Source organism: Chenopodium album, chromosome 5 (genome assembly GCF_948465745.1).
Source record: "Chenopodium album chromosome 5, dcCheAlbu1.1, whole genome shotgun sequence".
In the NCBI taxonomy this organism is placed as follows: Eukaryota; Viridiplantae; Streptophyta; class Magnoliopsida; order Caryophyllales; family Amaranthaceae; genus Chenopodium; species Chenopodium album.
Genome location: NC_137838.1, coordinates 4704871 through 4728751, shown reverse-complemented (window position 1 = coordinate 4728751; position 23881 = coordinate 4704871). Strand labels below are relative to the sequence as shown.

The 23881-nt window shown below is 32.8% G+C and overlaps 4 protein-coding genes across 4 annotated transcripts; 2 read left to right on the top strand and 2 right to left on the bottom strand.

The window, feature by feature from the left end:
* Positions 1-835: 835 nt before the first annotated feature.
* On the top strand, positions 836-2373 carry LOC145631348 (putative RING-H2 finger protein ATL21B). Its single transcript, XM_081683419.1, has 2 exons — positions 836-1502; positions 1964-2373. The coding sequence occupies exons 1-2, from the start codon at positions 836-838 to the stop codon at positions 2371-2373; spliced, it is 1077 nt and encodes a 358-aa protein (XP_081539545.1).
* A 1515-nt stretch (positions 2374-3888) lies between these two features.
* On the top strand, positions 3889-5397 carry LOC145631347 (RING-H2 finger protein ATL22-like). Its single transcript, XM_081683418.1, has 2 exons — positions 3889-4588; positions 4852-5397. The coding sequence occupies exons 1-2, from the start codon at positions 3958-3960 to the stop codon at positions 5322-5324; spliced, it is 1104 nt and encodes a 367-aa protein (XP_081539544.1). The 5' UTR covers positions 3889-3957; the 3' UTR covers positions 5325-5397.
* Positions 5398-14321: 8924 nt separating this feature from the next.
* LOC145630140 (bark storage protein A-like) lies at positions 14322-16606 on the bottom strand. The gene is made up of 5 exons (XM_081682386.1): positions 16269-16606; positions 15986-16141; positions 15411-15611; positions 15040-15219; positions 14322-14694 (listed from the first exon to the last, which is right to left on the bottom strand). Exons 1-5 carry the CDS (start codon positions 16539-16541, stop codon positions 14518-14520), a joined length of 987 nt encoding a protein of 328 aa, XP_081538512.1. The 5' UTR covers positions 16542-16606; the 3' UTR covers positions 14322-14517.
* Positions 16607-20237: 3631 nt separating this feature from the next.
* On the bottom strand, positions 20238-22576 carry LOC145630141 (bark storage protein A-like). The gene is made up of 5 exons (XM_081682387.1): positions 22209-22576; positions 21715-21870; positions 21297-21497; positions 20766-20945; positions 20238-20647 (listed from the first exon to the last, which is right to left on the bottom strand). The coding sequence occupies exons 1-5, from the start codon at positions 22479-22481 to the stop codon at positions 20474-20476; spliced, it is 984 nt and encodes a 327-aa protein (XP_081538513.1). The 5' UTR covers positions 22482-22576; the 3' UTR covers positions 20238-20473.
* Positions 22577-23881: the final 1305 nt, after the last annotated feature.

Below are 23881 nucleotides of genomic sequence, written 5' to 3'. Positions count from 1 at the left end.
TCCATCAAAAAAAAATGTAAAAAGTAAGACTAGGTATTGGAGTGTGTATCCCACGTTGAAAAAGAGACAAAGTTGTGTCTACTGTAAAAGACTAAGGGGCGATTCCCCTCATTGTCATATGGCTTTGAGATGAAACCTTCTTTGACTTGTAAAGCAAACTTGTTTAACAGATTAGAAACTGCGACCCATTTGCCCCACCCATATATATCAGCTTTGTACATTTTGTTGAAACCCTTTTATTGTCCACATATGAAGTGCCCTGCATTGGAGAAGGGGAAGAGAAAAATCCTTAAATCTAATTATTGACCACATCAAGAACTATGTTCTTAGATCTCATGAATCATCTAATTTGTAATTCATAGACTGTATGTCATTCTTGAATTAGCGCTATCATCTATGGTTGGAAGGAAAGGAAATCAATTAAAACAATGACATAATGATATTCCGTAGATACTAGTACAGCAGCACAACATACCCAAATAATTATTTATAAATCGTTTTTGGAGCTTGACTAATAACAAGCCAAAGCAACATATAGCACACCATACCCAAATAATCATTTATAAATCGTTTTTGGATCTTAGACTAATAACAAGTCAAAGCAACATATGCTAATTTAATCGTGTATGTTGCCCTTTTCCTAGTCTAAAGAGTTGGTCCATGGTTTGAGGACAGTACAATCTTACAAATCAACCCTATTTCTTGCAACAATCAAAGCAATGACGAGAGCTAGCTAGAATAATTATTCATATTTCGATTCATTCGTAGTTTTTAATGAGTTACAACACCTCATAAACTACTCCACATTGGACCAGCTAAAATCACATTAATAACCATGAGAAAATCCAACACGCTCATCTTATATTCTCTCATCTCCATCCAATTCCTATGTATGCCAAAGACAAACAATGCCGAGACATGTGACACAAGAATCTGCAAGAAAACACCGTCTTTCAACAATAATAGTACCATCGAAAAAGACTACGTCTCAATACAATTTCCATTCAACTTAATAGATGGTAAGGTCAATTGCACTTGTGGCTCTCCCGGGTTTGACACCTATTGCGACGACAAGCTAGGAGGACCGCTCCTTGAACTCCCTAAGGCCGGAAACTTCACCGTCGATTACATAATTTATCCTACAAGAGAAATAAAGCTTTCGGATCCAAATAATTGTCTTCCACAAAAACTCTTAAATTTGGATCTTACAACTTCACCATTTCGGCCAGGAAGCATAGTTAGTAAATATCAAGTGTATAACTGCTCCGGGGATGCTGATAATTACCGCTTATTCTACGGTAAATTTGGTTGTCTTGAAGGTTTGAATTATACCATTATAGGTGCCGGTCCAAACACTAGTGTTGTCAATTCCAATTGTACGTTTGTGAAGAATGTTTCTGTTCCAACTATCTTTGACTATAACCATTACAATGAGCTGAATCAACATTCTAGTATTTACCTTACTTGGGATATACAAGTACATACCTGTCTTCATCCAAGTGGTAAGTAACGCCATTTTAAAACGTTTTAAAATTTTTTAGGATTAATTACTTAAATTGTTTGTTTTAGTAAGCCATATATTTCGGTATAGTATTTCCCTTGAAAATTTTCCCTTCAATTTGTAATTATATTTTATAATTTTATAACGAAGTTTTAATTTTTGAATTATTTAAATATTGATTGATTAAATCATTTTTGAAGAGTTAATGTGAAAACTAAAATAGTAGTCATGTGAGCTCTAGGTTGATTCATTTTTATGTAAACTTTTATAATTCATGTAAAGGAGTAGTGTATAGGCAAGCCTAAAACTCATAATTTTGCAAGTTAATTGACTAACCTTATTATATTTTTAACAATAAGTAAATATTTGTAAATGTTTTGCATCAATATACATAAATTATTTCACATAGTTGGTACTTTGTCTAGAGTATAAATTTTAACATGGACTCCAATCCTCTAACAGCTGCTAGCTCGCGGGAGCGAAAACCATCGAAATATTTTTGGATAGGAGTAGCAGTATCAGCCATAGTAGCTGTCTCCTTGATTCTATTATTAGTACGCTGCTATCGCGGTTCCCTGTCCTCGTGGAGAAATGTTGAAGCATCAACCACTGCCACCACAAATACAAATCAAGTCGGACTCGATCAGATCACGATTAACTCATATCCGACGGTGTTGATAGGCAAGAGCGGGCGCATGATCAAACCCGATGATGACAATTGTCCAATATGCTTGGTGGATTACATCCCTGGTGACTTTCTTAAAGTGTTACCAGGGTGTCTTCATCGCTTCCATGTTGATTGTATTGATTTATGGCTTTCTGCTAAACCTACTTGTCCAATTTGTAGAACTTTTCCACCTCTAAATTCTTAATTATGCTACTTGCTGATCATTGACAATTTGCATTGTTATGTATAATTTATTTAAGTGGCAGTCTCACATATTGCGTGTTATTTTTTTTTTTTTTTTTTGGTGTTTAGAGAGCCACAAAGGGCGGGGGTGAGAATCGATCCCAAGATCTCTTGGAACCGGGAGGGAAGTTCTAACCACTTGAGTTATCCCTCACTCTCACATATTGCGTGTTATAAGACTAATATCAATGATGTATATATAATATGTTTTGTCATTTAATTAATGTATAGCGTTTTCTTTATGAAACAATTGTGTATGTATCCAACTATCCAAGGCATTACAAATTTTACCTTTATCTAGGGAAAGATGTAAGTTTTCTTGATGTTGAAAGTGATTTAAACAAACTGATCTCCGCTCTGAAAATAATTAAATACGTAAGCTCTTTTGAAAGGTAGTGATCCAAAAAGTTGTCAAATTTTCTCTAATCAGCGTGTTTCATAGCGCAAGAAAATGACTACTAATATCATGTGATATATTTAGACCTTTTATCATACCATATGCATGTAATAGACTCCACTTTTTTTCTTTCTTTATTTATTTATTTAAAAAATATATGTAATACAAGTATAGGTTTCACAAATTATTATATGTGGCTGACCACATCGTATAACTGGGGTTACTTATTTAGAGGTTACTAAGTCGGTCAGTGATTACTTATTCAGGTGTTACCTGGTCGGTCAGAAGGGGTTACTTGATCGGTCAAAGGTTACTCTTACACAAAAAATGGCTTAAGCGAATAAGTAACCTCATGCTAAGTGACCCTTGACTGAGTGAATAACCCCAAAATAAGTAACCCTGAGTAACCCTAAAATAAGTAACCCCAAGTAGAAAAAGCACCGTGTAAGTTTTTAAATTGAGACTACTATGTACTTAGTACGTACTACGTTCATTATTTTCATGAAATTGTTGATTTGTTGAGCTATAACTCTATAAGCCCTTTCCTATGCGGAGAGGTCCATGTTCTTTGTGTTCTATAGTTAGTTAGAGGCAAATTTTGGCACATCCTAAGGAGTTATTGACCTTAGACATCATTTGAATTCTGAACCATCCACCACTTATAATTTAATTTTCTTATCAGTTATAAAATGAATACTTTCAGATATTAAGTCAATGACATGCATATATAATTTATGCTAACTGGCTGGTACAGCATTTTCAATTTCTAATAGTTTGATTTGCTCTTGGTGATTGACTCGGAAGTATAGACACGTCGACACTATATATACTTAATTTAAGATATAAATGGAATTCTGCCCTTTCCATAACTTAAAGAGCTGCTCCATAATCCATTAAGAAAAAAAAAAAAAAAAAAAAAAAAAAAAAAAAGAAAAGAAAAGAAAAAACACATTTTTTATATTGAATCAATCCCTTTCTTTGCAACAAACAAGTCAATGAAAAATGCTAGACCAATTCATCATTGAATAAGTACATGTTTAAATGATTTTTTTCAGCAATTAGATTAAGCCTAACGTTTAATTTTATTAGGGATGAGAAAATGTGGAGTCCACTTAATACAATCTTACAATTTCTCAACAAAAATAAAACATGAAAATTTCTAGCAAATTCATCATATTTCTTCTCCTATTATCACTTCATTTGCTATGTATGCCAAAGAAGTGCAACGCCGAGCCTTGCAAGGCCACGGTATGTAATGGAAACGTTTCGCTCGTGTCAATACCGATCAAGTTTCCTTTCCGAATAGTCGGTCATCAAGCTAAGTCTTGTGGTTCTCCTGGCTTCGATTTGTATTGTGATCATAAATTAGGCAACCTTCTTCGTCTACCAAATGCCGGAAACTTCACCGTCGATGCTATATCCTATTCTTTGAGGGAAATAAAGCTTTCGGATCCAAGTAATTGTCTACCGCAAAAGTTGTTATCATTAGATCTTACCACAACCCCTTTTCGAGGGGTAAGGCTAAACGATTTTTGGGTGTATAACTGCTCTAGAGTTGGTGATCGTAGCGATTTATATGATGAAATCGACTGCCTTAGAGGTTCAAATTACACGATTGTTAGTGTACATCGAGGTGTTAATGTTACTAATACTAATTGCAAGTTATTGAAGATTGTTTCTGTTCCAACAAATTATGGTTTACACAAACTTAACATAAGTAAGCTGAGTAATTATTCAAGCATCGACCTTACTTGGGACAAGCAAAAATGTGAGTCATGTGGTAAGTTACTACATTTGTAACGTTACTTTTCATTTTGTTACATGCATTATTGATTTCTTAGCTTGTTTAGCTTTCTGATTGACTCGGAAAAACAATAATTATAACTCTTTAGATTTTTAAAGTTACCTCGATTCTCTAGTCCTAATTTAGGCCTATAAAATGGCCTGAACTTGGATTTTATGTTAGATTTATTTTTATATTTTGAAAACGAAGAATTGAATATTGGATTATAAGTAATTTTTGTGTTTCTTCTAATTGTGTAGAAAGCTTCAGTTGGACATCTCCAGCAGCTTCGGACTCCAACAAAAACTCGTTAGAGTACCGTACATTAGTAGCAATAGTAACAACATTCGTCGTATTATTTTTAATCTTCACAAGCTGCACTCTATGCATTCTGTTGTCAAGAAAAAATGTTGAACAACCAGCTATTATTACTACGACCAATACAATATATACCGACTCTGATAGACATAGTATTACGCTAGCAGATATCGCTGGACTCGACCTGACCACGATCAACTCGTACCCAATGGTGGTGATAGGCGAGAGTAGGCGCCAAATTAAACCTGATGATGACAAGAACTGCCCTATATGTTTGACGGATTACACCCGTGGTGACACCCTAAAAACGTTACCGGATTGTCTTCATCGCTTCCATGTTGGTTGTATTGATCCGTGGCTAAGAGCTAAAGCTAGTTGCCCCATTTGTAGAACTTCTCCTCGTCTAAATTCTTGAGCTAGTAAGTATTATTTGATAGCAAATTTTTGTTAAGGTAAATTTGGTTAACCATGTAACTTTTCCCTTTTTTTTTTTTGGGAGAAATTTTAAATATGTACACATATATTTAACGATAGCTTATAATCTATTGTACAATACATCATACAAAAATTGTTTTTATGATATATAGATCGATCGATGTAACTTTGTTAGGCTTATATGTGGTCACCAACCTCGGCTTTGAGCTTTCGATGTAGCAACCAAGTTTGGTAGACTAATCTAATCATTATTAGCAAATTAATTTTATGATAGACTCACAAACGTTGGAAAATGTAATGAATAGTAATTAATTAATTAATTAACTTTATATACGTAGTACTCCTAACAAGAATTACATGACAATGCATACTTGCTCTACCGTCCACCCAAATGATACAGCTTCTTGGAGCTTTAATTAATAAGTAATGACACGTCAAACCTTAATACATTTGCTTCATCATTAAATTATACGGAGTACAAAGCATATTCTATCATGCTTTCTAGCAGCTAGAACATTTTATTATGTCATTAATTAATCCCTTTTCTTGCAAATTTAATATAAGGAAGAAAGAATGATTCATCATTGAACTAGTAATGGTCTGAAACAAACAGGACTTTATGAAGACAATGGTAAGAGATTTTTTTTACCAAGATTTTATTTCAAAGTAGTAACTCAGTGTAAGCTCAGGTCTCACACTAATTAAAATTTATAACTAAATATACCTTCAGTATAAAAGGCACATTTATGAAGGCCCATTCAGATATAACAAAGCCCATCCTGACAAAGTTGGTTCAACATATAACAAGGCCCAATTTCCAAAAACCCAATCAATAGTAGTATAAAAGTTGTTATTTTTTTATTTTTTTTGGGGGGGGGGGGGGTCATTTTCCAGTTGCGCACATCATTCATATTTCAAATTACGGAGTAATGTTTTTCACAAATTTTTATATGTGAAGGGTCTCGTTGGGTGGCCAAGGTTGTTCATAGTTGTTACTTAATTATGGTCTGTTCTGATTGACTGAAATGAGCTGAATTGAATTAAACTGTATATTTTATGAGAGAAGGAAATTAAGAACTTAAATGAAATAAACTGAAATGAAAATAATCTGATGAGAACAGGCCCTTAGTAGTTACTTTTGAATAAGTAACCTCTGATCAACTGAGTAATCCATAAATAACTACGGAGTAACTTTTATTAGTAACTCCTGACCGACTGAGTAATCCTAAAATAAATAAGCCATGAATAAGTAACCCTTATATATAATCCATGATTAATTGATAATATTTCTAAGTAATCCCCGACAAACTGAATAACCCTTAAATAAATGCTTGTAGTTCTATAAATACCCTGGGAAAGGCTACACATACAATGATTGTATATGCCCCCCCCCCCCCATATACAATCATTGTTGGCTGTATTTGATTGGTTTGCATTTTGAGGTCCACTTTTTTCATTTAGTTTCTTCCTTTTTTTTTACTTTACTACCTCCGGTCCAAATTATTCGCAACTTTAGAATATTTTATATCTCACAAATAATACCTCAAACTTACGAGTAATTTGGACCAGAGGTAGTATTTTTTTCCTCCCTTTTAATGTGACAATATTGTATGTGTAGCATCACTCAATAACCCTTGTCAACTAGTAATCTCAAAATAAGGAATCTGTGTGTCAGTTGTAAATGGTCGCAACTTTCATTTCTTTGTCGTATTCCTTTGTCCTTTGACTGTCTGAGTTGTCTACTCATTTTTGAGATGGAAGTTAATTAAAGCTGGCTGGGACATGTCTCGTGACTTAGCGATTCCATTATTTTACCGTACACGCATGCATGCATCTTTTCATTACTCTCACATTTTACGTACTACTATTTCCTTTTTTTTTTTTTTTTTTTTTTAAATGTTAACCATATCTTTTACTCCATGTCCCTATTTTTTTTGTTCCATTTGACCATGCACGGACGCACGGTCTACAACACATGTATTAAAACGTCTGCTCCCTCAGTGTTTTAATAAGTGTTACAATTTTACTTTTTTTACTATGCATATAATGGTTTTGACTTGATTAATTCACTAACGTATTACTCCCTCCGTTTTTAAATACTTGCTCCATTTCTTCACGCACGGAGTTTTAGGAGAAATTGAAGAGAGTAATAAAATATGAAGGTGCTAGGGTAGGTGAAAGAATAAACAATTGTAAAAGCAAAAATAGTGGGGAGAATTAGAAGAGAGAGAATATGAAATTAATAAAATATGATTTATGTTAGGTCCATTAGGTGAGAGAAATAAATTAAATATTGTAAAAGCATTCCAAATAAGGAAATGGAACCAGTATTTTAAAATGGACAAAAAAGAAAAGTAGAGCAAGTATTTAAAAACGGAGGGAGTAAAACAAATGATATTGTATGATACAAATGATATTGTATAATAATATGAATTTTCCTAAAATTTTATTAACATATGATTAGATAAATTCATGGTCAAATTATCGACATGCGTGTTTGGTCAAACTGTAACACTAATTAAAGCACGGAGGGAGTATACATTTATTTCCATACACGTAAAAATTATAAAAACGTGATATTAATAAAATACACAATGAAACGAATTTAATAAGACCACTCATTGCTATACTATCTTTTATAGATTAATAGTTATCTATGGTCAAAGTTTTCAAAGTTTGAACCTTAAATTAGCAATGGGGCAAAAATAAAAGGACGGAGAGAGTAGTAAGGGTCTGTTCACATTTACTGAACTAAGCTGACTGAACTGAACTGATTAAAGCTGAAATGAAATAAACTGAGTTGAAATGAATATTTTATGACAGAGGAAAACTAGGAGTTGAACTGAACAGAACTAAACTGATTGGAGCTGAACTGAACTGAACTGAAATTAAGTAAATGTGAACAGGCCCTAAGTTTGAGTAAATACGTAGTACTACGTATTTCTTTTAATGGGTTTGAGTAAACTTATATGAATAGTATTTGGATGATTATATCCTTTAAAATGTTATTTACTTATTTGTCATCATTTTTTTTATTTTTTTTCGAACTCTTATTAAAAATAGTGTGATTACATGTGTGCCCTTGAAGATATTTGTTTACATAATTTCTCTTATTTATCATACCAACAGCTAAAGTAACCTAAGGCTAATTAAAATAACTTTCTAAACATGTCTAGATATTACATTTTTTTTTAATAAAAAAAATATTACACCTTTTTTTTTGGCAAAAAAATTTATGAATTCTATTATGACTCTCTCTTCTCATAACTCACCTTCAAGCCTACTACTAAACATGGGCACGGGCCCGTGCCGTGCCGGCACGCGGGCGACACGGGCCCGGCACGACTCCGGCACGGCACGGTCGCTGGCACGGCACGACACGGCGGCCCGGCTTGGCACGGCCCGTGCCAAATGACCGTTGGAAAACTAGCCGTTTTTTGCCGTTTTCCAACAGCTATAAACGGCTAGTTTTCCACCCCATTTCCCACCCAAATTCCCTATAAATACCTCATATTTTCCTCCAAAATTTTCACAATTCATCAACTCATCTCTTCTCTCTTATTCTCTAATTTTCATACTCTCAAATTCTCAATTCTCAAATTCCTACAAATCCTACAATCTTGCTCTCTTTTGTGAAAATAAAAAAAAAATTCCTACTCTCTTATAAATTTTACATTTTTACTATCATTACTTTTATTAGTCTACTACAAAAAAAAAAAAAAAAAAAATTGTTATATTTACATTCGGGAAATTATAAATTCGGAAAATTATAAGTTCGGGAAATTATAAATTTGGGAAAGCAGTGAAGCGTCATTGTAAGATCTAACTCAACTTTTTAATTTGTTATTGTTATTGTTAGTTGTTAATCTTGTTATTGTTATTGTTATTGTTATTGTTATTATTATTATTATTATTATTATTATTATTATTATTATTATTATTATTATTATTATTATTATTATTGTATTCTGGGAACTACTTAATTATATAAAAACTACTTTCTATTTTAATTGTGGGTTATTTGGATTGTTGAAATCTGTCTAAGGCGGGATCTGGGCTCTGGACAACGTCGCTCCTAACCTCTCCTACCTGGGATCTCATTGATCCAAGTAATCTACTATTATTATAATTATTTTTAAAAATTTAATTTATATAAAAACTACTTACTAATTCTTATTGTTATTGTTATTATTATTGCTGTTAATTGTTATTATTGTTGTTAATTGTTATTATTATTGTTATTGTTACTTTGTTATTGTTATTTGTATTATTATTGTTGTTATTGTTACTTTAATTTTATTGTTATTATTATTAATATTAATCATGGCATCAAACCCGAACTCTTCCTCCGCCTCTAGAAAAGCCAAGTAAAACGTAGGGAATCACCAAACCCAAACACTTCAATGCCTATGCCCCCCCCCCCCTAACATGCCCTTTCCCTCCCCTAACATGCCCTTTCCAAACACTTCCACCCCTTTCTTTCATCCCCAAATCACGGGAGGGCAAGAACAAATGGATGATATGGCTCCTTGGACCCAATTTCAACAAACCCAATTTCAACAACATCAATTTCCTTTTCCTCCTCCTTCCCAAGGTAGCCAAACACAAGCCTCCGGGTCGAGTGAACCATCCACCCAAATGCCCAACACCCAAAATCCTAACATATTAGAGTGGTGTACCGAAGAGGATTTTGCTCAAACCAAAAGAAAGAGTGAAGTTTGGTCACATTATCAATTAAGTAAAAATGGACTAAAAGCCAAGTGTCGGACTTGTGGTAAAATTTTCTCGGCCGATACCAAGGGAGGGACGGGACACTTTAGTAAACATTCAAAAAAATGTGGTGGACCATCTAGTGATCCAACCCAACCCAAAATTTCTCAATTCCATCCACAAGGCTTCATTTACAATTACGAGAGAGATAGGGATGAATTTGGGAGAATGATTGTACATGCCGAACAACCTTTTCTTTTCGCCGAAAATGATGCCTTCAACAACTATATTAACCGAGCACTACAACCAAAACACAAAAAAATCTCCCGAAAAACCGTTCGATCTGCTGCCATGAAGACTTATCTAGAGTACAAATTGAAATTAGTAAATGAATTAGCTAATCTTCCTAGTAGAGTTTCTTTAACCGCCGATGCATGGGATGGTGGATACGGACTTCACTATTTATGTGTTACTTGTCATTGGTTAGATAACGAGTGGATGTTACAAAAATGCATCATTCATTTCAAAATGCTTGAATACCCTCATACCGGTCTTAACATTTCACATCATTTAATGGAAGCCATTGATGCATATAGTCTTAGGGATAAAATCATGTCTATGACTTTCGATAATGCAACTTCTATGACATATAGTGCGAATTTGGTCAAATTCCAATTGACCGATGTTATATTAGATGGAGATGCACTTCATGTTAGATGCATTTGTCATATTCTTAACTTGTGTGTGAAGAATGGAACACAAGCAATTGGTCCATTTTATCACAAAATAAGGAATGCTATTATGTCTATTAATAGCTCTAACATGAGATATCAAGAATGGAAAGGTTTTTGCAGGCAACAACGGATAAAAAACATAAAAATAGCACCGGATTGTACAACTAGGTGGAACTCCACCTATGAAATGTTGAGTCGGGCAATGGAGTACAAGGTTCATTTAACACTTTTTTATAATATGAAATTTCCACAATGTGCTTTACTAGAAGATGATTGGGTTAATTGTGAAAAATATATGCAGTTTTTACAATTACTATATGGTATGACACATTGTTTTTCTTCTGTATATAATCCTTGTTCTCATTCTTTTCTTAGCAATGCATGTTTACTTGCACAACTTTTTGCGGAACACCGATCACAACATGTTTATCGTGGATATCTTCCATCCATGGAGGAAAAATGACGTAAATATTACACCGATATTCCTATGATTTATATTTTTGCTTCTATTTTAGATCCTAGGCAAAAATATGATGGCACCTTTTTATTAATTGATATTTATTATAGTAACATGAATTTTGAAGATGATGTTGAAACTTTTAAAAATAAGGTGACTAATGAGTTTTTTTTCTTTATATAGAGTTTATGAAAGAAAATATGGAACCGTGTCTCGATTTGCCCCTTCTGAAACATCCAAAAATGTAAGTAAACGGGCCAAAGGTTTATTTGCACAAGCTGCTAACATGATGTCCAAGTTTTCAGGTACGGAATCATCATCAAGTAAGAGAACACAAAGCGATGTTTCGGAGTTGCAAATGTACTTAAGTTACGACTTCATGAAAGGCATGGACGATGAAGAGAACGAAGTTTGGCCTCGACATCCTCGATTGGTGGAAATCACAAACCGTGAAACATCCAATTTTGTCGGCAATGGCTCGTGATATTTTTGTTATCCAAGTCTCCTCCGTTGCCTCCGAAAGAGCTTTTAGTGCGTCGGGACGAGTTTTAGACGATAGAAGAACAAGACTAAAACCCGAAACACTTGAAATGTGTGTTTGCTTCAAGGATTGGTTGGATGCCGAAACTCGTTCTCAAGATCGTACTTATGCACAAAACGACGACGACGATGAAGGAACGTCGGCTTCTTTTAGTTCTCATACTTCTCAATCAACTCAATTGGCGGATGAACTTGAACCTCTAGGAGACGAAGACGAAGACGAAGATGAAGACGAAGACGACCAATAATAATTACATGATTACATATTTACATTATACACTATTGTATACTTTTTGTATTATCGAACTTTGTATTCCGTATAATAAATGAAGTTATTCAATATTCATACACTATTGTACGATTTTTAATTATCATTACTTATTTTGTATTATTGAATTATCGTACATTCGTACCGGCTACCGCCATATAATAAAATAAGTTATTCTTCAATTTTTTGTGTTTTCGGATTATCGCACTCGTATTTTTTTTATTATTATATGCATTGTTGTTTTTTGCTAAATTAATTAAATTGTTTTTATTTGTTTATATAAACTTAAACATAATTATTAATTAGATAAATAATTTATATAACCTAAATTAAAATAAAGTTGTTCAAAAAATGAAAACAAAATATATTAACATTAACATAAACATAAATTAATCACATATATTGAGTTGTACTAAAAAAAATATATATCGTTTAATTAGTTTTTTTTTTCATTTATTAAAAAAAATAATAAAATAAAATAAAAGGCTGGCACGGTTTGGCCCGCGGCCCGGCACGGCACGGCCCGCAAGGCACGTGGTCCGTGCCGTGCCGTAGGCTGGGGTGTGCCAATTTCAGGCACGGCACGGCACGGCCCGCCGCGGAGCCGGCACGACACGGCACGGCACGACACCCACCGAGGCACGGCCAGGCACGGCCCGCGGCGGCACGGCACGGCACGATGCCCATGTTTACCTACTACTACTTTTTATACACCTCTATAAGAGTAATGTTACATTATATATATACATGGTAGTACCTGACAAACGGGTCGTTTGAATCAGGTCAAATTCGGGTCGAATTGGCTCATTTACAGGGCTAGTTGTAGGGTCAAGTTATTTCGAATCGAGTCAGTTCGAGTCGGGTCATTTATCTGTTAACAATATTACAAATGTACAACAAAATAAGTACAGTCCCCTCCCAATTGTTATTGCAGGAGATTGAACACGAGTCATTTCTACCAAGTACAGTCCTAATCACCACTGCATCAACAATTAATTGATGAAGTAATACATTTAATTTATGAATTTGTTTTTGCACCAACTAATTGAATATTTCGGATTGGGTCAAAATTTTCAGGTCTGATCAATGGTACACTCATTCAAATAACCGTATCAACATAAAATCTAACAATACCAATAAGGTTATATTGGTACTTTATGATCTTATGTTGGTTTATATTATACCAACATGGCAACATGAGATGTAGAAATACCCGTGGACAAGTGTTATTGTCATATTGTTAAACTCTCATATTGTTCACATAGACTTGCAAGTTATAACAAGTGAAATATATTAACCTAGCTAAGAGGCTAAGATTGATATGAGGAGGTTGGAGGTATGTACCATGTAGTCTATTTGACTCTATTCTATATATGATCATATGTGGTCCAACTCTCCTACTCCATTATGATTCAAACTCATTTTTATCTTCTATCCAAATATTAACATGCCACATCTTAGTGTCTATCTCTATATTAATGATTTCATATATTTAGGAAAGTTCATATATCTGTGAAATACTTGCATGTATCATGTATGGCATGTGCACTTAATTAGACTTGGTCCAAAAAATCATCCTAACTATATATGGCTCTAGCACAATAGAGTTAGGCGTGGTAACTTTTGTCGTGTTAAATATATGGAATATGTGTACAACTTGTTGTAAACACTAAACAGGGATTACTACTCCACATTTTATTAAGTTCTAAATAATTAATAGTAAACTGTCGTAATCAGTAAAGTTTAATTTGTTCACTGTATTTTAAGTGTTTTACAGATTGTTTGTTGCAATCTTGAGTACTCGTATATAGCTAGCTTGTACATTATGCATGGTACACCTTTGACTATATAGGCATGCATGTACGTCAGTACATAAGTACCTGCTACCTAGTAAGCACTTGAACATAAAAAGTTTATACAAAGTAACATTTGATATTAATGGTGTTATATTATACATTTTTTTTAAAAAAAAAAAACAATTATACGGTACGTAAATGTCATTTTAGGCTTATACGGAGTAAATTACTCCTATTGCTTTTTTAGCTTTATTTTCTTAGATGTCATAAAAATATCTTCATAGTATATACTGTATAAGTTTGAAAAAATCATATCAATTATCTTTTGTGGACAAATTGTATATACTCTCTTAAATATTCAGCGGAATAATGTATTTTCGGGCAAAATAGTTCACATCAAGAATATTAAAATTGAGTATGTAAAAACTTTTTTTTAAAAAACAAAAAACAAAAACAATTGGAAATAAAAAGGTGCCAATAACTTGCGTAGACTCTTCAAGCATATCATCATACAAAGTTAAACAGAGAGTACAATCCCTAGCTTAAAGTTCAAATTTAATTAAACACCGTAACATAGACTTCCTCTTGGCCCTTATTATTGTAGCACTTACTAGTTGCTACATAACACATACTAGGCTACGCAAAGCAACAAGAACACACTAAATACTTTAATAGTACTTGTACTTAATTAATGGTAGCTGATTAGCGAGTAATTTGACAAACTTAGAAGCCACTTTGAAAGAGTTTTTGGTTGCCAAAACACCAAGTTTGTGGTCATATGGCACTCCTGGCTTGTTTGAAGCACCGCGGAACACAATGTGTTTCACTCCATTTGCAACAGCAGTCTGCAACATCATACAACATAATTAATAGTTGGTTTAATACTTTAATCTTAAGGAGTTTTATTAAATTACCTAGCCAATTTTTTTAATTTCTTTTAAACAATGCTAAAGTCATACATAAAAATGTATGACGGGAGGGTATGGACGTATGTATGGTAGTTAATAATAATGTACAAGTTACTCTCTGATGGATGAAATAAATATACGTACAGTAGTCACGGTGATTGTGTAATTTGACCTTAGAAACAGTAATAGTGACAATCTAGTGAACTTAAACTTATAATCTAATGTATAAGAATATTTTGAGGCGGAAGTATCTTAGTTGTACATTAAGCTTAGAATACTCACCGAAACAACAGCGGCACTTTTCCTGTCAGCAGTGGAGACGTTAAGGTGTTGATAGAGGAACTTCCCGTAAGCCGCGTTCATCACATGTCCGTCGGACGATGAACCCTTAACGCCATACACAACTCTAGGTACATCCTTAGTGCACAGCCTCTCATCGGTGCATCTTTCAAGATTTATGTTCTGAAATTAAACCACACAATTAATCTTTTTATTTATATAGATAGTACGTACCGTGTATACGACTTAAGGGTTCGTGTGTGCATTTTCCAACCTGACTCCATACTAGCCCGATCCATGATCACCTCTTTATATTATATTCTTATTTGAATGATTGATGTGATAAAAAATTGGTGAAATTAAGCTGAAATTACCTTGAGTTGAGAAGCCATTTCAAGCCATTCAGGATCAATGTAATACCAAAAGGTTTCCTTGTTTGAACCTTTAGGTGTGTATTTTTTTATCTTTTGGTATTGCAAACTACCCAACTTGTTTTCTCCGGCTTTTGGAACATTGTAGTCTCCAATTTTTAGTGATGGTAGTTCATTGGAAGCTACCATTCTACCTTCATATTCCTGATCATTGTCCAAAGAAATTAATAAGTAAATTAGATCTACATAATATGGTAGATGAAAGAAGGAACAAATATACTTAAAATACTATTTCTTATACTAACTCCGTTACAGATTATGTGCAACGATTTTACATAAAACAGAGAGGAAAAATGTCTAATCGTTACACATAACCTGTAACGAAGGTAGTATATGGTTGGAATAAGTTGATGAAAAGGTAACTAGTGGAGTGTGGGACCTCATATTATTCGAATAATATGAAACATATATAGAGCCAATAGTGGGACAGATGGAGTATAATTATATAACACGGAGTATAGATGAAAATTTTATGAGATGTAATTGTTTATGAATAATGAAAAGCTTTAGTAGTATACCTTCCAAGTCCAAGTACTAGCAAAGGCAGTTTCACCTAGCACAGCAACATCAGCAACTTTCAATGAAGGGCTAACCGCGGCGCCGTTTCCTAAATCGATGACCCCTGTGATGTGGAAATGATCGACCAGTATTTGAACTGTTGCACTAACATGAGCCTACAATTACAACAACATATTATAAGGAGAGATATTCTAACAAAACATTACTAAAATATGGAGTACGTAGTAGCTTTATAATAATCAAAACAGTTAAATTAAAGGTATAGTACTAAGTATTTCTTACGAGTGGAGGTAGAGAGACAACGTAGACAATAGGAACACCGTTGAAAGTACCAATGTTGAATGTTCTTCCGGCTATTTGCATTGAAGAAGTTTCGGGCATAGGGGCGTACAAGCCTGAATCCAAAAGGAGCTTCTCGGTGAAATCATTGGACAAGACGAGCCCGATAAAGGTGGTGTCACGGTCGGGGTGGTTTAAGGGGTGTTGCGTGGTGTTGGGCACCATTGCTAGTAGGATGCCCATAACTAACGCCACCCCTAACATCTCACGAGACATTTTGGTTTTTGCACGTAAAAAAATAAATAATTGTGTTTTGCTAAGCTTACTAGACTCGACTTGCTTTGTTGTGTAACTTATGTTGGTGAAGTGCAACTCTACAAATGTGTTTATATTGACATATAGTGGGTCCTACACACTCATTAGTCATAAGACTCGTTACTTTATCCAAAATGTGCATTCATATTATTCCATCCGTTTTTTTAAGCTAAACTTTGGATTGTTTAGAGTTTTAGCCTTTAGGATGTTTAATTAAATAGTGGGTTAGATAAAATTATTATTTTATTGAAAGTAAAGTGGTATGAGAAGGATGAGAATAATTGAAGGGGGTGAGAAATGATAAAGTAGGAAAGAGTGGAGACATTATTGACGGGTACATATAATACTCCCTCCTTCCTCGTCTCATAATACTAAGTATTTTGGGATGGATACGTAGTTTAAGAAAATTATAAGTGGGTCTATTTAAAATATTCTTTTATGGTATAAAAAATTCTTTTTTGTATTTTTATATTACAAGAAACACAACAAGTGGAGTACAAGTGAGGTAAGTGAAGAGAGAGAAAATGTGAAAAAATATTTTTTTATTACTACGTAGTTATCTAATTTCATACGAAGTATTTTGTAACGTGTCAAGTATTGTGGGACGAATGAAAATAAAAACTATGTCAAATATTATAGGACAGAGAAAATATATTATTAAATTATAAGGGATTTCATTTAAAAATGGACCAAAAAAAAAAAAAAAAAAGAAAAAAAATTGGAAGGAATATTAGTATACTAGTATCCAAAGTGAGCATAATTGGTACCCTTTCAAAATTTCAAAATCGGAACCGAAACCTTTAATGCAGTACAAAATGACTCCCTAACCTGGCCTCATCTCTCACCCCTTCTTTTTTGAAATGGATTGCAGATTTGCAGTTTCAGGTACATATGTGACATATATGTCTCATGAATCGTGATACACGAGTCGTGAATAACGTGGGATTCCATTATTTAGTTGCTTTTATTTTCCGGGACTGTAGTAGCAAAATGTCATCATATTATTGTCAGAATATTTATAAAAATATCAAAAACGATTATTTGATGAAGACATTGATTATTATATTAGATCAAATGTTAAAAGTGCATGATGCTTTTGTCATTTGCTTTTATCACAGTTGATTCAAATTTACTCCCTTTGATTTTAAATAATTGCTCTATTTTTCATGTACAGATTTATAGAAGAAATTAGAATACATAATAAAATACGAAGGTATTGGAGCAAGGGAAAGAAAAAAAATTGTAAAAAGAGCAAAAGTAGTTGAGAAAATTTGGGGCGAAAGAATATGAAATTAATAAAATGTGATTTATATTGGGTTCACTAGGTTAGAGAAATGAATTAAATATTGTAAAAACTTTTTAAATAAGAAAATTGAGCAAATATTTAAAAACAACCGAAAAAAAGAAGAAGCAAGTATTAAAAAATAATCATTGGTTCCTGCAGGCGCCAATATGTTGCATCGTACAGAACAATGTATTAAAAAATAATTATTGTAAAAACTAGATGTTCTTTACAAAACATTTATATGTTCTTTACAAAACAATGTATATTCTTTACAAAACAGGTACATACATGTTCATTCCGTGTTTTTTGTCTGTACTAAGCATGGTACAGTCGCCTGTATCTTAAAACTTTCAATTAAAAAACAGATGTAGTAACATGATTCATACTCGAATAATAATAATAATCTATAGTCTTGCCTTTTGCACACGTGTTTTAGAAGGTACATACAAATACAAAGATATAATCCCTATGTTTTAAAATACTTGCTTCACCTTTTTTATTTTCGATTGTTTTTAAATATTCACCCAATTTTCTTATTTGGAAAGATTTATACAGTATTTAATTCATTTCTCTCAACCAGTGGATCCACACAACACGCTTTGACTTACTTTTGTGGTTTATGGATACCATAAAACATATTTATCTGGGATCTAATTTGAATCGTTTCAATGTATATTTTATTAATATCTACTTTTTTATTATAAATTCATAATATTGATAATCAGAGATATTAATCGTTAAAAACACGCGCTGGCAAATGAAGGTATCAACTAAAAAAAACAGAGGAACTATTTTATTACTTTGTATTTCATATTATCTCTCCTCTAATTCTCTTATCACTTTTACTTTTCATAATTTTTTATTCTTCCACCTACCCCACTACCTCCATATTTTATTAATTTCACCAATTTCTCCTAAAATTCCGCGTATGAAGAAATGGAACAAATATTTAAAAATAGAGGGAGTAAAAAGAACATAACAAGGTGTGGAATATGGATTGAAAAAAGATGGGAAAAAAATAAAATAAAATCGATTGATTAAAGGTAAATATTAAAATTAGACAAAAAGCTAAAGTTGAATGTACTATAAAAATAATTGAAAATTAAGGTAAATTCTTTATATGAGCCCCTAGCTACGTGCCTACGTGCAGTGGTCAAACATTTTTGATTGAAAGTTGAAACTTTTTTTTTTTTTTTTTTTTTTACCTTGGACTCCCTCTATCCTTATATCTTTTGCCTTATAAGCTTTTTTTTTTTTTTTTTTTTTTTTTTTTTTTTTTTTTATTTTGATAAAAAATATAGTGTAATCATGCAGAATTTTTATTAAATTTGGGTAATTGTATACTTTATTGTTATCAAGTTTTTATAATTTTTACGCTTATATAATGGAGATCAGCTCGTCTTATGTGCGGCCGGCTACACCGTATGGCCACTAAAAGTAACTCCTATAACATTGATTAAGTAACCCCTATAATATCGACCAAGTAACCCCTACAACACTGACTGAGTAACTTTATAACAATGACGAAATAACCCCTTTAACACTGACCAAATAACCCCCATTATACTAGTAAAGTAACCCTTATAGTAGCTTGCCAGCCACATATAAGACTTTGTGAATGGCGATATATACATTTTAACATATGTCTGTCTCAAACACCGTAAAAAGTCATATACTACCTGTCAATACTTTTTTTTGGTGGAATATTAGTCAATATTTGCATGTGCATTTATTTACTACTCCGTACGTATTTATATTTGGTTCATCATTTTACAACTTACTTTACGCACCTAGCTAGTAATCACAAGAGCACAAAAACTTTTAGGCCTTGTTTAGTCCAATTTATTTCAGAAAAAATAAATTTAAATTAAATCACTGTTTTATGAGCGTTTTTTTATTGCAATATATCTTAGATTTTGTAATAAAAAAATTATGAAAATTACATATTAATAAGTATTTATTATTATGAAGTTAACAAGACCACACTTAATGTATTTTTTATTTGTAGTTTATCGTACACATAAGGTTAAAGTTTGGACAATTCAGACAATTAGATTATGTCAGATCAGATCACATAAGCAAAATTAAATAAGGTGAAATGAACTAAACAATCCTTTAGTATATATAAATAATAAATCTTAATACTCCTATAGTGAATCTCCTTAAAGTGGCATGTAAATATGTAGTTATTGCTTTGTAGGTTTTATCTTCATAACATGAGCGTGAAAAGATCATAATTTTTGTTATTTTAGAGGTTCAACGTATTATATATATTATTTTTATATACATATTCAACGTAGTAATAATTTTTTTTCAAATAATTCCAATCAAGAACTCCAAACTTTTTGTTTTCGGCAGATCAAAAACTCTAATATTAGGGAAAAAAAAAGCGAAATGTGTAATAGAGGGGCCAATAACTTGCATAGTTGCATAGACTTCACTCATTATCATACAAAGCTAATTACGGAGTACAATGCTTAGGTAGGTCAAAGTTCTAAACACCATAACCTAGAATTTTCTTCCTCTTGACCCTTATTATTAAAGCACTTACTACATAGTCCATACTTGGCTAAACAGCTAGCAAGAACACTCAAAACAGTACACTTCACTAGTACTTGTACTTAATCAAAGGTAGCTGATTAGCCAGTAATTCAACAAACTTAGAAGCCACTTTGAACGAATTTTTGGTTGCCAAAGCACTAAGTTTTTTGTCATACGGCATTCCTGGCTTGTTCGAGGCACCACGAAACACGATATGTTTCACTCCATTTGCAACGGCAGTCTGTAACATCATAGAGTAATTAACAATCAGTTGAGTTACACGAGTAAATATTTAGATCGACGGAGGAAGTAACTAATAGTATATATGAAAGTAAGTACGTTAGACTTAGAAAACTCACCGAAACTACGGCGGCACTTTTTCTGTCAACGGTTGAGACGTTGAGGTGCTTGTTGAGGAATTTCCCGTAAGCATGGTTCAACACATACGCATCGGACGATGCGCCTTTAACACGATACACAACACTAGGTACATCCTTGGTGCACAACCTCTCTTCAGTGCAGCTCTCTAAATTCATATCCTAAAATTGTACCACACACTCTTTTATTATTAGACCTATTGAGTTTATTTATTTATTTATTTTGTTTTTAATAAATAAAAACGGACCGCGTTAAATTGTACAAAAAATCAAAACTTGGTTAGACCTAAAAAGATCACACAAACCTATCCCGATTTTAAGGTTGGGTTTGTGTTTATTCTGTCCATGTACTGACTCCGTCCTCTTTACGAATAAGGCCTCTCTTTTTACCAAATTAAATCCCAACTCGGTTCGGTCCATAATTAATCACCTCTATATATGATATATATTCTTATAAATGATATGATTAATGTTGTTCGTAATAAAATTAGGTGAAAATTAGGTTGAAATTACCTTGAGTTGAGAAGCCATTTCAAGCCATTCAGGATCAATGTAGTACCAAAAGGTTTCCTTGTTTGAACCTTTAGGCGTGTATTTTTTTATCTTTAGGAATTGTAAACTTCCCAACTTATTATCTCCTGCTTCTGGAACATTGTAGTCTCCAAATCTTAGTGATGGTAGCTCATTGGAAGCTTCTATTCCACCTTCATATTCCTGATCATTGTCCAAAGGAATTAATTAATTCGAGTGAAAAAGGAAGGGAAAACATAATAATTAATTGAACTAAAATTATCTCATTCTCTAAATGTATACTTTAATTACATTTTCACGTACTTTTAATTTTTGGTCCAATAAAATTGATGAAAACATATATAAAGAGACGGAGGGAGTATATATTATATGTACAGTACGAAATACAAACGTAGTATACCTTCCAGGTCCAAGCACTAATAAAGGATGTTTTATCTAGCACAGCAACATCAGCAAGTTTCACTGAAGGACTAACAACGGCCGCGTTTCCTAAATCGATGATCCCCGAGATATGGAAATGATCGACCAGGATTTGTACTGTTGCACTTACATGAGCCTACAATTACAACAATAGAAGAATAAAAACGAATTTACCATCATAGATCAGAGTAACTCGTAACACGTACAAAGTCACTAGAATTTTGTTGTCCCTAGTCCCCGACACACTAATTGGATATAAGAGGTTTAAATTTTCTTGTTATAGCCTTGAGTTAGCCTCCTTTTTGGACCGTTGTATTAAACAAAAAAAAAAAATAGTCCCCGACTCACTTATTGGATAGTTGTTCACATAGGCAAACCGATTCAATGCATATTCCAACAAAATATTAAAAAAAAAAAAAGTAACTTTTTTAAGGAAACAATTTAATTAAAGGTATTGTACTAGATAGTTCTTACTAGTGGACTAGTAGAGACAACATAGATGGTAGGAACACCGTTGAAGGTACCAATGTTGAATGTTCTTCCGGCTATTTGAATTAAAGAAGTTTCGGGTTCAGGGACGTACAAGCCTGAATCCAAAAGGAGCTTCTCATAGGAAGAGCCGGATAAGATGAGCCCGATAAACGGACCATCAATGTCGGGGCGGTGTAAGGGGAGTTGCATGGTGTTGGGCACCATTGCTAGTAGGAGCCCTATAACTATTGCCACCCCTAACATCTCACGAGCCATTATGGTGTATTGATTAATTGTGTTTTGCTAAAGTTTACTTGACTTGACTTGCTTTGTTGTGTTAGTGAAGTGCAACTCTACAAGTGTCCTTATATAGAACTTTTTTTTTTTTTTTTTTCACTATCAAAATTATTGTGTCCAACTTATATGGTACACTAATACGTAGTAAAAAACGGAGAAAGTAAATAATATACTTACAATCTTACATGAATGAATTTAACAAGATCACATTTTTTTCCTTTTTAAATAGTGTGAAAAATTAAAATGTCCAAACAAAATAAATAAGACTGAAAATTAAAACTAAGTAAATAATAAAATGTGAATGAAAATGTTCTTCCTCTATCTGCATCAACTTTTAACGCAGTAATGAAATATCTAATCAATGTATTATGCTAATAGTCTAACATTAGTTAAGGAAAATTATACAATCAATTAATCAACCATAGTTTATGTGATTTTAAAAAGAAATTAGATAAAGACTTTTTATTACTCCAGTTTTTGTTGAAACTTGAAAGTTTAAAATTGATAATACAAATGTGATAACTGATGTGCATCAGTACATGTGTTACACGAATCCTTTTTTGTCCGTCCTTTTTCATCTTTTTCTATAAAAGAAAATCTAAAAGAGATTGATCTTATAATTAAAGACGATGCTTAACATATACGGAGTAAAAAGACGAGTCTTTTACCAAAATGTTTAAATTTTGAAAACTTTTTACCACAATAGCTATATTTACGATGTTCAATAAACATCTTTGACCATGAATTATACGAAATATAAAAAGTTGATAAAATCTAATAAGATATCTCACGTTAATGTATTTCTATTGTAGAAATCATAAAATGTGATCAAAGTTATTTTATTTTGAGTTTTTTACCACGTAAATAGTAAATGAGTCGAACTATTAATATTGAAGGTATTATATATTATACCCTCTTTTTGTCGTGCGAGTTTACTGAAACACCTCTTGATAAACACTAGCGGTTTTAAATTTCCTCCTATCTTATTATATAGACGGAATAGACCTTATGTAGTAAAAAAAAAAAATAATAATAAAATAAAATAAAATTATATTGACTTTATTAGAACTTAAAACTTTTTTCTTATTTAATTGGAGGCCGGTTATTAAATTAGCTAGATTTGACCAAATCAAACCTAGCTCACCGAATAAAACCCAAGTTTGGGCATATATTATATTTAGGCCTGATTTTCCAAAAATAGAGGGTTTGGGCATCGCAAATTTAATACGGAGGAAAAAAAAAAACATTTAAGTTAAAATGACAAATTTTAATATGGACCATGGTGCATATTAAAATATGTGCACCACCATTAATAAGAGGTCACGTGTTTTACAATTTGCCAACACACAATACCAACATTATTTCCTATCCCCATCATT